Source organism: Amphiprion ocellaris, chromosome 14, assembly GCF_022539595.1.
Source record: "Amphiprion ocellaris isolate individual 3 ecotype Okinawa chromosome 14, ASM2253959v1, whole genome shotgun sequence".
NCBI lineage: Eukaryota > Metazoa > Chordata > Actinopteri > Pomacentridae > Amphiprion > Amphiprion ocellaris.
This window is the reverse complement of record NC_072779.1, coordinates 778983-792258: the sequence shown is the minus strand read 5'-3', so window position 1 is coordinate 792258 and position 13276 is coordinate 778983. Positions and strand designations below refer to the sequence as shown.

The 13276-nt window shown below is 35.6% G+C and overlaps 1 protein-coding gene across 4 annotated transcripts in view; it reads left to right on the top strand.

Moving 5' to 3' along the window:
• The window catches only part of usp28 (ubiquitin specific peptidase 28), a 33170-nt gene extending 20211 nt beyond the window's left edge, over positions 1–12959 (top strand). For 3 of the 4 annotated variants that reach the window (XM_055017343.1, XM_055017341.1, XM_055017340.1), the window contains exons 18-26: positions 274–389; positions 1391–1648; positions 1828–1923; positions 2785–2963; positions 4050–4128; positions 5344–5423; positions 6857–6980; positions 8894–9092; positions 10984–12959. In XM_055017343.1, coding sequence (XP_054873318.1) covers positions 274–389; positions 1391–1648; positions 1828–1923; positions 2785–2963; positions 4050–4128; positions 5344–5423; positions 6857–6980; positions 8894–9092; positions 10984–11159 — 1307 coding nt within the window. In that variant the 3' untranslated portion in view covers positions 11160–12959. The remainder of the gene's footprint in view (positions 1–273; positions 390–1390; positions 1649–1827; positions 1924–2784; positions 2964–4049; positions 4129–5343; positions 5424–6856; positions 6981–8893; positions 9093–10983) is intronic. The other variant, XM_055017342.1, reaches the window with a different exon arrangement.
• Positions 12960–13276: the final 317 nt, after the last annotated feature.

Sequence of the window (13276 nt, the reverse complement as noted above, 5' to 3'; positions counted from 1 at the left end):
TAGTTAGCTGTACTATCCCACATAATCAGTGATGCAGTTAACCAACAAGCATCAGATATTAATCTAATTCGATATTTGTAAGAAAAACATCATATTGAATGATCTATAAATGCTCCATCTGTGCTCACACACAAACTGACCGACTGTTTTATTGCAGAAATCATAGATAAAACGTCTTTGATCAGATGAGATTAGATTATCAGGTGCACAACAGTTCATGCCTCTGCAGAAACTCGAACCGACTCAGCCTCTCTCTGTCTGCCTTTGACCCAGAAGAATCAGAGTTATCGCCTCCACCAGCTGAGAGTCCTGGCAGCCGGCCAGCCGTCACCGATACCCTGGAGCCCGGCCAGAGCTCCACCTCTGCTGAGAAGGAGCTGCAGAGCCAGGTGGGTGAGTCCACGACACCCCAACCACCCATCCAATCTGTGGAATATGGGTCAGAAATTGTAGGCCACATACATAAAGTGTGTGGGTCAAGGATGCCATTTCAGCAGTTAGCGTTGTGACGGAGATTCGAGTGTCGAGTCGTTTACAGATAAAGTAAAGGTCGTTTCTTCTGTTGATGTTCAACAGTCAGGAGCTTGTCAACCCTCCTGTTGTCCTCATTTATGGCCACCAAAAAATATTGTTTCCTTGTCTGAAAAAAAATACAAAATTTCTGCAAAAAAATTCCCCAAATTTATGAAAATTTGCAAAACCTTCAAGAAGAAAATTCTAATAATTCCTTAAAAATTTCCCTTAAAAGTTTTATTTTTAAAAATCCCCCAAATTTGGCAGGAAAATTCTTGTAAATATTTTCAAAAAATAAGTAAAAATCTTCCAAAAAATTCCTAAAAATATCTACAGCGATTCCATATATATCAGTAAAACTTCTAATATTTTCTTTAAGAACGTTGCTGGATTTTGATAGATTTTTTTTGTTAATGCTCTTAATAAACATTTTTAACATTTCTTTTTTTCCACCAAAAAATGTTCAAAGATTTCCCAAAAATGTTGAAAATGTGGATATCAGAATTTTCACTGTGAAAATATATATTTTTCCCACATTTTCTAACTTCAAAACGGGTAAAATTTTTTTAAATTCAGGACGACACGAGGGTTAAGAGGCACTTTGTGTCATTTGCACTGATAATTTTCAGTTTTTGTTATGGTCAGAATATTAAAAACACATTTGTAGGAACAGCAGAAGCATATATGTAAAATGCAAGAACAAGAAATGTCAGTAAATCAGATCTTTCCAGGTTCGTTCATGATTTTATGAGTTTTGTAAAGAGCCTAAACAACCCCTGGTATGGACATCTAGGACACCTAAAAACGCTAAACTGACCTGATAATGGCTTCATGGAAGGCCTACTAACAGGTGTTTAATCAATTTTTGATCCGTCAGACTCCTGATGCAGAGCTCAGTAGTGAGGCACCATCTGACCTCCAGGTGGAGAAGGAGGACGTGGAGGCGACGGGCTCTGGAGCCAACGGAGAGCCGGAGGCCTCCAGAGATGCTCCTGAAGCAGAGCAGAGAGACGAGGAGCAGCAACAGGAAGCTCCGGCCAGACAGAGACAGACCGAGAATGAGGTCTCAGAGGTGGAGATCCCCAACGTGGGCAGGATCATGGTGAGGGCCGACGCTGACGGATACAATGAAGAGGTACGTTAGTGTCACATGCTGTAGTCAGAGCTGCACAACTTTCAAGTTAGTGGCCCCAAATATAAACTAAACTGTGGGTAACATTTCTTGGTTTTCTGTTTAACTGCAGACCTGTTTGCTGCTCTTTTGGTTTTATAATCAGGCTTGTTTCTATTCTGTGCTGCTGTGTTATTTCCTAGATGATGCTAACTCCAGCTATGCAGGGAGTCATTCTAGCCATTGCCAAGGCGAGACAAACGTTTGACAAGGAAGGTCCTGAGGCCGGCCTCATCAAGGTACGGTCTTTAAGGGCTATCGAACACTAAATTACACACAATCACTTAGTGATCGATCCACTTCTTTTCAGCCAAACACAATTTCAGTGTCTTCATTTTCTCTAAATACAGTTTTGAATAGTTGTCTCTCGTCATTCCAGTCCAGACATAAACACAAAACAGGAATCTGTGGGCTACCGGTTAATTCTTTCATTTTTAAATGAAACTTTTGCTGCAGCAGCATCAGAATACAACAAACATTGTTTTAATGATCAACAGTTCTAATTATTGCAGGGTGAGAAGCCTGTTAAAGGTTTGTTTCTATAAATAATAAAGACTCGAATTTCTATTTTTATCTATTTGTATATAGTACTTTGTTTGATTCTTTTTATTTTTTAAGAGTATTTTTATCTATTTTTATTCTTATTTGCACTGCTGCTAATTGTCGTGTTCTTCCAAACAAATTTTGTTGTACTTCTGCACAATGACAATAGTCTCTTTATCTTTATCTTATCTTTATTAACCAAAGCGTTTTAACTTTAACCCTGTAAAACTCACTGTTTATTTATATATATATATATATATATATATATATATATATATATATATATATATATATATATATATATATATATATATATATATACACATTATTCTTTTGTTTTATTTATTTTTTGCTCTTTTTTGCTATCTTTGGGTCTTACAGGCTTCAGTTTTAACAACATAAGTAAAAAAAGCATTTTATTCTGGTCTCTTGACTCATTCTCTACATTTTAAACAGCTGAATTACTTTGTCGACACTGTCGGCATGTTTGCATTTGTTTGCCAGCTGTTAGCATTTTAGGAAACCGAGACATTTCAATTCCCCACGGTTGTTTCCAGGCCTTCCACGAAGAGTATTCCCGCTTGTACGAGCTCTCCCAGGAGGAGGCCACGCCTCAGGAGGACGCCCGTCTGCAGCACGCTCTGGTCTACTTCTTCCAGAATAAAGCGCCCAAGCGTGTTATTGAGAGGACGCTGCTCGAGCAGTTTACTGACCGCAACCTCAGCTTCGACGAGAGGTGAACCCAGATAACAGACGAACGGCCCCCTGATGATTACTGGACAAGTTGTTCAAGGGTTTATAAATGAGAATACACGAGATATTGTCACAAATTGGGATGAAACCAGAGATAAAGGAGAAGCCTCTCTTGGTCATCTAATAAGTCATGTAGTAAAAACAGGTTGTGAGGATAAGTAAAAAGAACTAGTAGATGGGATGAATAGATGAGAACAGAATTGCAGTATTGTGATTGTCGGTGAATTCCCAAAATCTTTTAACCCTCCTATTGTCCTCATTTACGGGCACCAAAAAGTATTGTTTCCTTGTTTGAAAAAAATCCAAAAATTCAGCAAAAAAATTTGCAAAACCTTCAGGAAGAAAATTCCAGTTATTCCTTAAAAATTTCCCTTAAAAATTTTATTTTGAAAAAATCCCCCAAATTTGGCAAGAAAATTCTTGTAAATATTTTCAAAAAATGAGTAAAAATCTTCCAAAAAAAATCCTAAAAGTATAAAATGATTCTATATATATCAATAAAACTTCTAATATTTTCTTCAAGAACATTTTTTTCCACCAAAAAATGTTCAATGATTTCCCAAAAATGTTGAAAATGTGGACATCAGAAGTTTCACTGTGAAAATATATGTTTTTCCACATTTTCAAACTTTAAAATGGGTCAGTTTTGACCCGCAGGACCACACGAGGGTTAAAAGTGCAGTAGGAGATGTGCAAATATAGAAATCTAGAAGAAAAGTGTATCTATAAAAACAGTGGGATAGCTTGTTCATGTAAAGGCTGCTTACTTAATAGAAACAGTTACAGTTGCATAAATTACATACAAAATCCAGTTGCATGTAAACGTATGGATTCATTTTGTTGGATTTGTCAGAAATGAAACCATGTTTGGGGGTTTTCTGTCCAGTTTGCTGTTTATATACAGATAGCATAGAGAAGAGGCCTGAAGGAGGGTTTTACTTGAACAGATGAAGCAGAAATGTTGTCTATAGCGTGCATGTTCTGCCATCTAGTGTCCAGAGCTGAGACCTGCAGCTTGTGTTGTTCTGTTGGTACTGTTTAAGCTCTGATGTCCTTTTTGTCCATGCAGAGCCATCAGTATCATGAGGGAAGCCCGGGCCAAGCTGCGCCTCATCAAACCAGAAGATATGGACATGGATGAATATCTGGTACTGTCTGTGTCTCCATTAATAACCAGCTGTTTCCAGCTACAATAGTCATTTACCACATTAACAATGTCTACACTGGATTTATCATTCATTAATGTTATCTTCATTGAAAAAAAATGCTTTTCTTTCAAAAATAAGAATATTTCTAAGTGACCCCAAACTTTTGAATGATAGTATATCTATAAATTCTGTATCTATAAATATTTAACGTTCAGGCCAGTATAAACGAATAATCACATAATTCATCTTGTTGAAGCAACACTTTCTACAGCTCAAGTGGATTCACTCTAAAAATCTAAAAACGGGTAGTTTATGCAGCGGCATCCTTATATGTGGAGTTAGGGGGTAAAATCCAAACCGAAGACGAAGCAGTTTGGTTTACGTCACACCTTAAGCTCTCAAATATTGTTAATACATGTTTCTAAAGCACGATAAATGGCAGATATGATCAAGTAACGACAAAACGCTTTCTGTTAGAGCGACATAATACAAATCAAATTAAAGGCTGGTGGTGGTTTTTCAACGACAGACATGCAGAAATATCACATTTTTTTTAGACAGATATTTGTTAAAAATGCGACCTGATCCTTTTCATAGAACTGAAATAGTCGAGAAATGCACCAGAAACACAAACATCTAGTGAGCTTGCACCTAAAAATACGAGTTTATTAGATTAAATAAAGGCTCTTTAAACTGGAGAAGCTCATTGGTACAAATTTATCTGAAAATTTGCAAAACCTTCAATAAGAAAATTCCAAAACTTCCTTAAAAGTTTCCCTTAAAAGTTTTATTTTAAAAAAATCCCCCAAATTTGGCAAGAAAATGTTTGTAAATATTTTCAAAAAATCAGGAAAAATCTTCCAAAAAATCCTAAAAATATCGAAAGTGATTCCATATATTTCAGTAAAACTTCTAATATTTTCTTTAAGAACATTCACTTAAAAATCAACCAAAATACAGCAAAATTTTAAAATGTCATATCTCCATTTAGAAGTGTTGGGTTGCAACTATAGTCAGAAAGTAACAAGAGACAGATAAGTCAGTGGTTTATTTTTAGTTTTTTTACACTTAATTTACAATAATATGCATATAGAATACTGCCAGCTCCCTCTAAAATTAAAGAATAAATTCACATTCTGCTGCAACCCTCCGCCGTGAGCTGCCGTTAGAAAAAGAAGGATCAAATGAGGTAAATGTTGTTTCTTGTCTTCACAGCAGTGGCATGATGACTACCGGCTGTTCAGGACGGTGTTCGTCTACCTGCTGAACGGCCTGGAACACTACCAGCATGGGAAGTAGGTGTCCGATACGCACCAAAACGCAACCGAAGCAGCATGAGTCTGTCTGAGTCCACGACTGGATTTGACAGGAATGAAAACTGTGCGTTCAGTCTGCAGAGATGAAGAAACAAACAGTTCAAAGTCAGATTTTAAAGAATAAAGTATGGCTGAGAATGTTCTGACATTTAGACAGTAAACCTCTTCACATATTAATAAAGTTAACATTTTAATTTTTAGCCAACGTAGCATTTATATCAGAGCTTATTTCACTATGGAATAATATTGACTGTGTTTTGCTATCAAGCTCTTTGAATGTCAACAACACCTGGAAGATTAGATAAAACGTAATAACTAATGCTACGATATATATTGCTAAGATATCCAGGTCAGAATAATTCAGTAGAACCGCATTCATCCCTGGAAGAAAAATTGCAGTTTACATTTACTATATACAGTAAAGATGATAAAAAACATCTTTTACTACCTGTAAGAATAACAGACATGAAGCAGATTCAATTAACAAACAATAAAACTTGAAAAAAATATAAGAACTGTTCATGTATTTTGTCTGCAAATCCGTGTATTTGTACGAGTGCAGGTCAAAAACTCTTGGAATATTTAGCTAAAACTTAATCACTAATGCTAGGATATACATTACTAAGATATCCAGGTCAGAATATTTCATCCATCCATCCATCCATTATCTATACACAGCTTAATCCTCACTAGGGTCATGGGGGGGGCTGGAGTCTATCCCAGCTGACTCAGGTGAAGGCAGGGGACACCCTAGACAGGTCACCAGTCTGTCACAGGGCTACATACAGAGACAAACAATCACTCTCACATTCACACCTACGGGCAATTTAGAATGATCAATTAACCTCAGCATATTTTTGGACTGTGGGAGGAAGCCGGAGTACCCGGAGAAAACCCACGCATGCACAGGGAGAACATGCAAACTCCATGCAGAAAGATCCCGGGAAAGCCGGGACGTGAACCAGGGATCTTCTAGCTGCAAGGCGAAAGTGCTAACCACTACACCACTGTGCAGCCCCAGAATATTTCAGTAGAGCCTTATTCTATATGCAGTAAAGATGATTAAAACTATCTTTACTAATATTATTGATCTGTAAGAATAATTCAATTAACAAACAAAAAACTTTTAAAAAAGTCAGAACTGTTCATGCAAATTATTGCACATAATTAACAGTAGTACTGGAAGCAGATTGAACTTATGAACAATAACCTGAAAAAAAGTGCATTTTGACTGTAAATCCATGTATTTATACTAGTTTTAATATGTAAACGCCCTGCTACCTGAATCTGTTGTAGCTTGGTGATTGTTTATTTCGGTCTATAGATCTCAGAAGGTGTTTCTTGATTGTCCTAAAGTGGGACTGAGTTTTTTTATTCAGACTGACCTGGTGTCTGTTTCCTGTTTGCTTCAGGATGCGGGAGGCGTTGAACTACCTGACTCATGCTTACGAGACCAACGGCAGCCTGCTGAAGAACGGAGACAAACGGGGCGTGGACAAGTCTCTGATTGCAGTTTATAGGAGGAAATGTCTGACTGTGAGTAGAGAACTTTATCCCCCTGCACATAGACTACAAAAATATTTAACCCTCCTGTTGTCCTCATTTAAGGGCACCAAAAAATATTGTTTCCTTGTCTCAAAAAAGTCCAAAAGTTCACCAAAAAAATTCCCCAAATTTCTGAAAATTTGCAAAACCTTCAGGAAGAAAATTCCAATAATTCCTTAAAAGTTTCCCTTAAAAATTTTATTTAAAAAAATCCCCCAAATTTGGCAGGAAATTCTTTTAAATGTTTTCAAAAAATGAATAAAAATCTTCCAAAAAAATCCTAAAAATATCTGAAGTGATTCCATATATATCAGTAAAACTTCTAATGTTTTCTTTAAGAACATTCAGAAAAAAATCAACCAAAATCCAGCAAATTCACTGGATTTTGGTTGATTTTTTTCTGAATGTTCTTAAAAAAACATTTTTAACATTTCTTTTTTCCACCAAGAAATGTTCAAAGATGAAAGAAATGTTGAAAATGTGGACATCAGAAGTTTTTTCCACATTTTCAAACTTTAAAACGGGTCAATTTTGAGCCGCCGGACGACATGAGGGTTAAAAACAACTTATCTAAGAGAATTACAAAGTGAAAATGTGACTTTTGTGACTGTCACCTTTTCTGTTTTGACATCTGACACTAGTGGACGGTTTAATTGTCATCCTCTGATTCTGATTTCATGACATCTGGCCAGAGGTTGCTCACGGATCTTTCTTTTTGCAGGATAAAAATTCTAATTAAGCGGCACTTAGTTTCCTACTACAAACTAAATGATTTATTAAATGCAGTCAGTAACTATTAAGACAACAGCAGATGTTTCATTGTATTGATTTGGGACTTTAACACGCTGAGTGAGTTAATCTGACGTTCATCCTTGGAAACGGCAGTTTATGAGCTTCTGATTGCATCACCTTAGCAAGTCCTCAAGGTGCTCAGGGGAGAAAATTTGAGCTTCTCTTAACCTTTGTGTCGTCCTGCGGGTCAAAATTGACCCGCTTTAAAGTTTGAAAATGTGGGAAAAATATATTTTCACAGTGAAACTTCTGATGTCCACATTTTCAACATTTTTGGGAAATCTTTGAACATTTTTTGGTGGAAAAAAAATGTTAAAAATGTTTCTGAAGAACATTCACAAAAATATATGATTTTTGTGCGAATGTTCTTAAAGAAAATAGTTTCACTGATATATATGGAATCACTTTAGATATTTTTAGGATTTTTTTGGAAGATTTTTCCTCATTTTTTGAAAATATTTACAAGAATTTTCCTGCCAAATTTGGGGGAATTTTTTAAAATAAAACTTTTAAGGGAAACTTTTAAGGAATTATTGGAATTTTCTTCCTGAAGGTTTTGCAAATTTTCAGAAATTTGTGGATTTTTTTTGGTGAATTTTTGGATTTTTTTGAGACAAGGAAACAATATTTTTAGGTGCCCTTAAATGAAGACAACAGGAGGGTTAAATGGTCAGTTAATGGAAGGTTTTATCTTTTTGTAATAAACATTTTAAAAATGTACTTTATTTTGTGATACCTCAAAAAATAAACTCAGGTGATCTTTTAAATGATCAAATTCACTTTAAAAAAAAAAAACCTATCAGTTCATTCTTTGGTTCAGTGTATTTTTCCCATTGTTTAAATTTTTTTCTGACTTTTAGCTGGATATTCTTTGGATGTCAGACTGTTTTTCAAAGGGTTGTGCTTTTGGAGGATTTCATTTATTTTGAACTATCCCACAGTTTTAAACCAGAGAGAATAAAGGACATATTTATATGATTTTTAAAAATATGTACATGTACAATGGTATACAAACTAACTAAAAACCATGAAATAATAACATTTAAACTCAGAGGTAAATCTTGTGACGGTAACTTTAACCACTTTCTCCATCTTTTCCTATCATCAATCAGGCATTAAATGACAGTGCATCACGGCTGTTCTGCAGCGGGGAGGAGGGAAAAGTGGAGGAGGGCGTGGCCATCATGGACGAGGTGGTGATTCCATGTCTTCACCTGATGAGCCGAGACTCGTCCTTATCCCAAGAAGACCGGGACGCAATGGAGAGCATCCGCAGCCACTGGTGCTGCTGCCTGGGCCGGGACATGGATGGTAGGTTCAGTTAGCCACACATCAGCATGAGATGAGATGAGATGAAATGAGATGAGATAAGATGAGACAAGATGAAATGAGATAAGACAAGATGAGAATAGACGAAATGAGAGAAGATGAGGTAAGATTAGATGAGATGCGATGAAATGAGATAAGATGATGTAAGATGAGATGAAATGGGATAAGATGAGATGATATAAGATGAGATGAGATGAAATGAGATAAGATGAGGTAAGATAAGATGAGACAAGTCAAGATGAGAATAGATGAAATTAAATGAGAGAAGATGAGGTAAGATGAGATGCGATGAAATGAGATAAGATGAGATGAGATGATATAAGATGAGGTAAGAAGAGATGAGATGACATAAGATAAGATGAGATGAAATGACATGAGATAAGATGAGGTAAGATAGGATGAGATGAGATGAAATGAGACATGATGAGTAGAAATTCAGATATTGTACAGATTGCACTGAAAGCTACGTTATCACACAGAATTATTCTATGTTGGGAAACAGTGATTTTCCACAAATTCTTTTGTTAGTAGAAAAAACAGATACTGTACACATTCCTGTATCCAGGTCCATGGCGTTCAGCGTATTGATCATTTCCCTCCATCTAATCCGATCTTCTGCTTTCTGAATTGTGACTGTTGATGGTTCCATGTGTCTCCATGATGTCAGTCTGTCTATCATCTTCATTCTGTCTGCCTCGTCCTCTCTTCACGTTCATTATTCCAGTTGTGACGACATATTCCAGGGTCTCTTTTATCAATGATGTGTCCAAAAAATGTTGCTTGCTGTTTCCTAATTTTGTTCAGTAGCGTTTAATTCGTGTTTAGTGTTTTTAAAACATCTTCATCGGTTATTCTTTCGGGATCAGACATACGTACCTGTAAAACCACATCTCTGCTGCAGTGATTCTGTTTGACATTTTATTACTTATGCTCTAAGATTACATCAGAACTGGTAGGGTGGAACAGCTGAGAGTCCTCATACGTATGCTAATTGCTATTTTGTTAGTAGTCAGTATATTTTTCATTTTCATGAATGCCGTTCTTGCCGTTGCCGTTTCACACCTCCCATCTGATGTCATCCATGAACCGAGATATTTGAAACGATGAACCTGCTTCAGTATTTCTTGGGATGATATTTTTTACTTCTGTTTTCTTTTTGTTTAACCCTCCTGTTGTCCTCATTTACGGCCACCAAAAAATATTGTTTCCTTGTCTGAAAAAAATCTAAAAATTCAGCAAAAAAAATTCCCCAAATTTCTGAAAATTTGCAAAACCTTCAGGAAGAAAATTCCAATAATTCCTTCAAAGTTTCCCTGAAAAGTTTTATTTAAAAAAAAAAATCCCCCAAATTTGGCAACAAAATTCTTGTAAATATTTTTCAAAAAATGAGTAAAAATCTTAAATCCTAAAAATATCTAAAGTGATTCCATATATATCAGTAAAACTTCTAATATTCTCTTAAGAACAGTCAAATAAAAATCGGATTTTTAGATTTTTTTGTGAATGTTCTTAAAAAACATTTATAACATTTCTTTTTTTTCCACCAAAAAATGTTCAAAAATTTTGAAAATGTGGACATCAGAAGTTTCACTGTGACAATATATATTTTTTCCACATTTTCAAACTTTAAAACGGGTTAATTTGACCTGCAGGACGACACGAGGGTTAAACTTATGTAGAGTTTTCTTGTAAAATTCAACTAAAAACAAGATAATTTCAAGATTGTTTGAATTAACAAGATATTTAAGATGCATTGTCTTAAAACAAGTCCCTCCATCTGCTGAAATGTCTCTTGTTAAGTGAATTTATCTTAAATAGACTTGGTAAGATTAAGAATTTTTGCAGTGTAACTCTGCTGCGTCTTTATGTTCAGACTCTCTGCAGGTGAAGCTGGGTGAGCTGCTGCCCAGAGTTCTGGACGGTTCCACCGAGACAGTGGTGCTCAAAGACCCGCCCAAAGTCCACGTGAACCAGGCCCACGACCTGTGCAGCCGCCTGGCTGCCGTCATGGAATCCATCCACAACACCTCAGTAGTCATTGTTAAGTAAAGTCCTGAATAAAACCTCCACGACCTCTTTGAAACGTGCATCTAAACTGCAAGCATCAATGTGCTCTGAGGAAGGGTTGAGACGGAGGGTAGCGGTACGACAGATTGTAGATTTTAGTTGCTGGTTTGGCACTTTTTTAAAGAAACTCCTCAGAATCATCAAATAACCGCCTCGATTTTCTCCTCAGGTGCTTTCAAGCTGTCAGAAACTAAACTAACAGAACGTTCAAGTCATCAGGGCCTTAAAACAGCAGCAGGTTTTGCAAAAAAAAAAGGCCCAAAGGATAGAAGTCCATCATATTTCTCTCACATAACCTGCAAAACCGACAACTTTAACCCTCGTGTCGTCCTGCGGGTCAAAATTGACCTGTTTTAAAATTTGAAAATGTGGAAAAAATAAATATTTTCACAGTGAAACTTCTGATGTCCACATTTTCAACATTTTTGGGAAATTTTTGAACATTTTTTGGTGGAAAACAGGAAAAGTTAAAAATGTTTCTTAAGAACATTCACAAAAAATCAACCAAAATCCAGCAAAATTCTGTGGATTTTGGCTGATTTTTATGTGAATGTTCTTGATTTTTTTTTTTTTAAGTTTTACTGATATATATGTAATCACTTTAGATATTTTCAGGATTTTTTTTGGAAGATTTTTACTAATTTTTGAAAATATTTTCTTGCCAAATTTGGGGGATTTAAAAAAAAAAAAAAAAACCTTTCAACATTTTTGGGAACTCTGAACATTTTTTGGTGAAAAAAATATGTTGAAAATGTTTCTTAAGAACAATCACAAAAAAATCAACCAAAATCCAGCGAAATTCGTTGATTTTTATGTGAATGTTCTTAAAGAAAATATCAGAAGTTTTACTGATAAATATGGAATCACTTTAGATATTTTTAGGATTTTTCTGGAAGATTTTTACTCATTTTTTGAAAATATTTGCAAGAATTTTCTTGCCATTTAAAAAAAAATAAAACTTTTAAGGGAAACTTTTAAGGATTTATTGGAATTTTCTTCCTGAAGGTTTTTCAAATTTTAAGAAATTTGTGGAATTTTTTTGCAGATTTTTTGGATTTTTTTCAGACAAAGAAACAGGATTTTTTGGTGCCTGTAAATGAGGACAACAGGAGGGTTAATGCAGTTATTTTTTCACTTTCTGGCTCTTTTTTGACTCACAAAGCACATTTCTATGAAGCTTTCTACTCGTTCATTTAAATGTTTCACTCACCAGCCAAACAACTGGAGGCATTAACTTCTAACAGGCCCCCTGAAAAGTTCATACATGGACGTGTTTTAGTGGCCGGCTCGCTTTTTAACTTGAAATCCTGACAACAATTAGGCCGTCGCTCAACTCTGCTGGAAGTAAACTGACTGAAAGGATGTCGCTGATTGTGTTGCTGAGCAGTGAATGCACAATGAGGCCTTTTGTTTATTTTTTTCCAGGGCTTAGAAACACTAGATTTGCACCTGCACAGCGACACACACAGTTTATTGTCTGTTTTTAAATATGTTTTATATTGCTTTGTATTTTTCCAGAACAGGTTTTAGGAAATGTTGCACATAGATGAAGCTAGTAAGAAAGAAATCTGCTCTAGTATGCAAGAAAACGTTAATTTCAGATGTGCCTTTGCTCTGCAAACCATGTAGGCTGTTTGAAACGAACACGATCGAAACTTTTTTCTTGTGAATGAATCAGGATTTTCAGGCCAGCTCCTGTAACAGCAACTTCTGGCTGCTGATTTCACTGTTTTTTTTTCACTTGTACGCTATAATGATACTCAATAAATGTTTTAAATACTCTCTATGTGCTCTTTTGTTTGTCAGAATTGCTTTCCTTTATAGTTGTGGGTTACTTTTCCATATTTTACACTCAAAATCCAGAATAATCTGTGGGATAGTTGTCTGTATATCTTCAAGAAGAAGTTCAAAATATATTAAAACCGCACTAATAAGTTGCATTATTGTGCCTACATTATGATAAACTTTTTTTTTTTGCTTTTTTTGCTTTAAAAACTCACTACACCAAATTCATCCTTTATTTAAACTTGGATTACATTAAGTCACGAAGGCCTGATTTACCACGAAGCCAAAAAATATGCAAATAACAATAAGAGGCA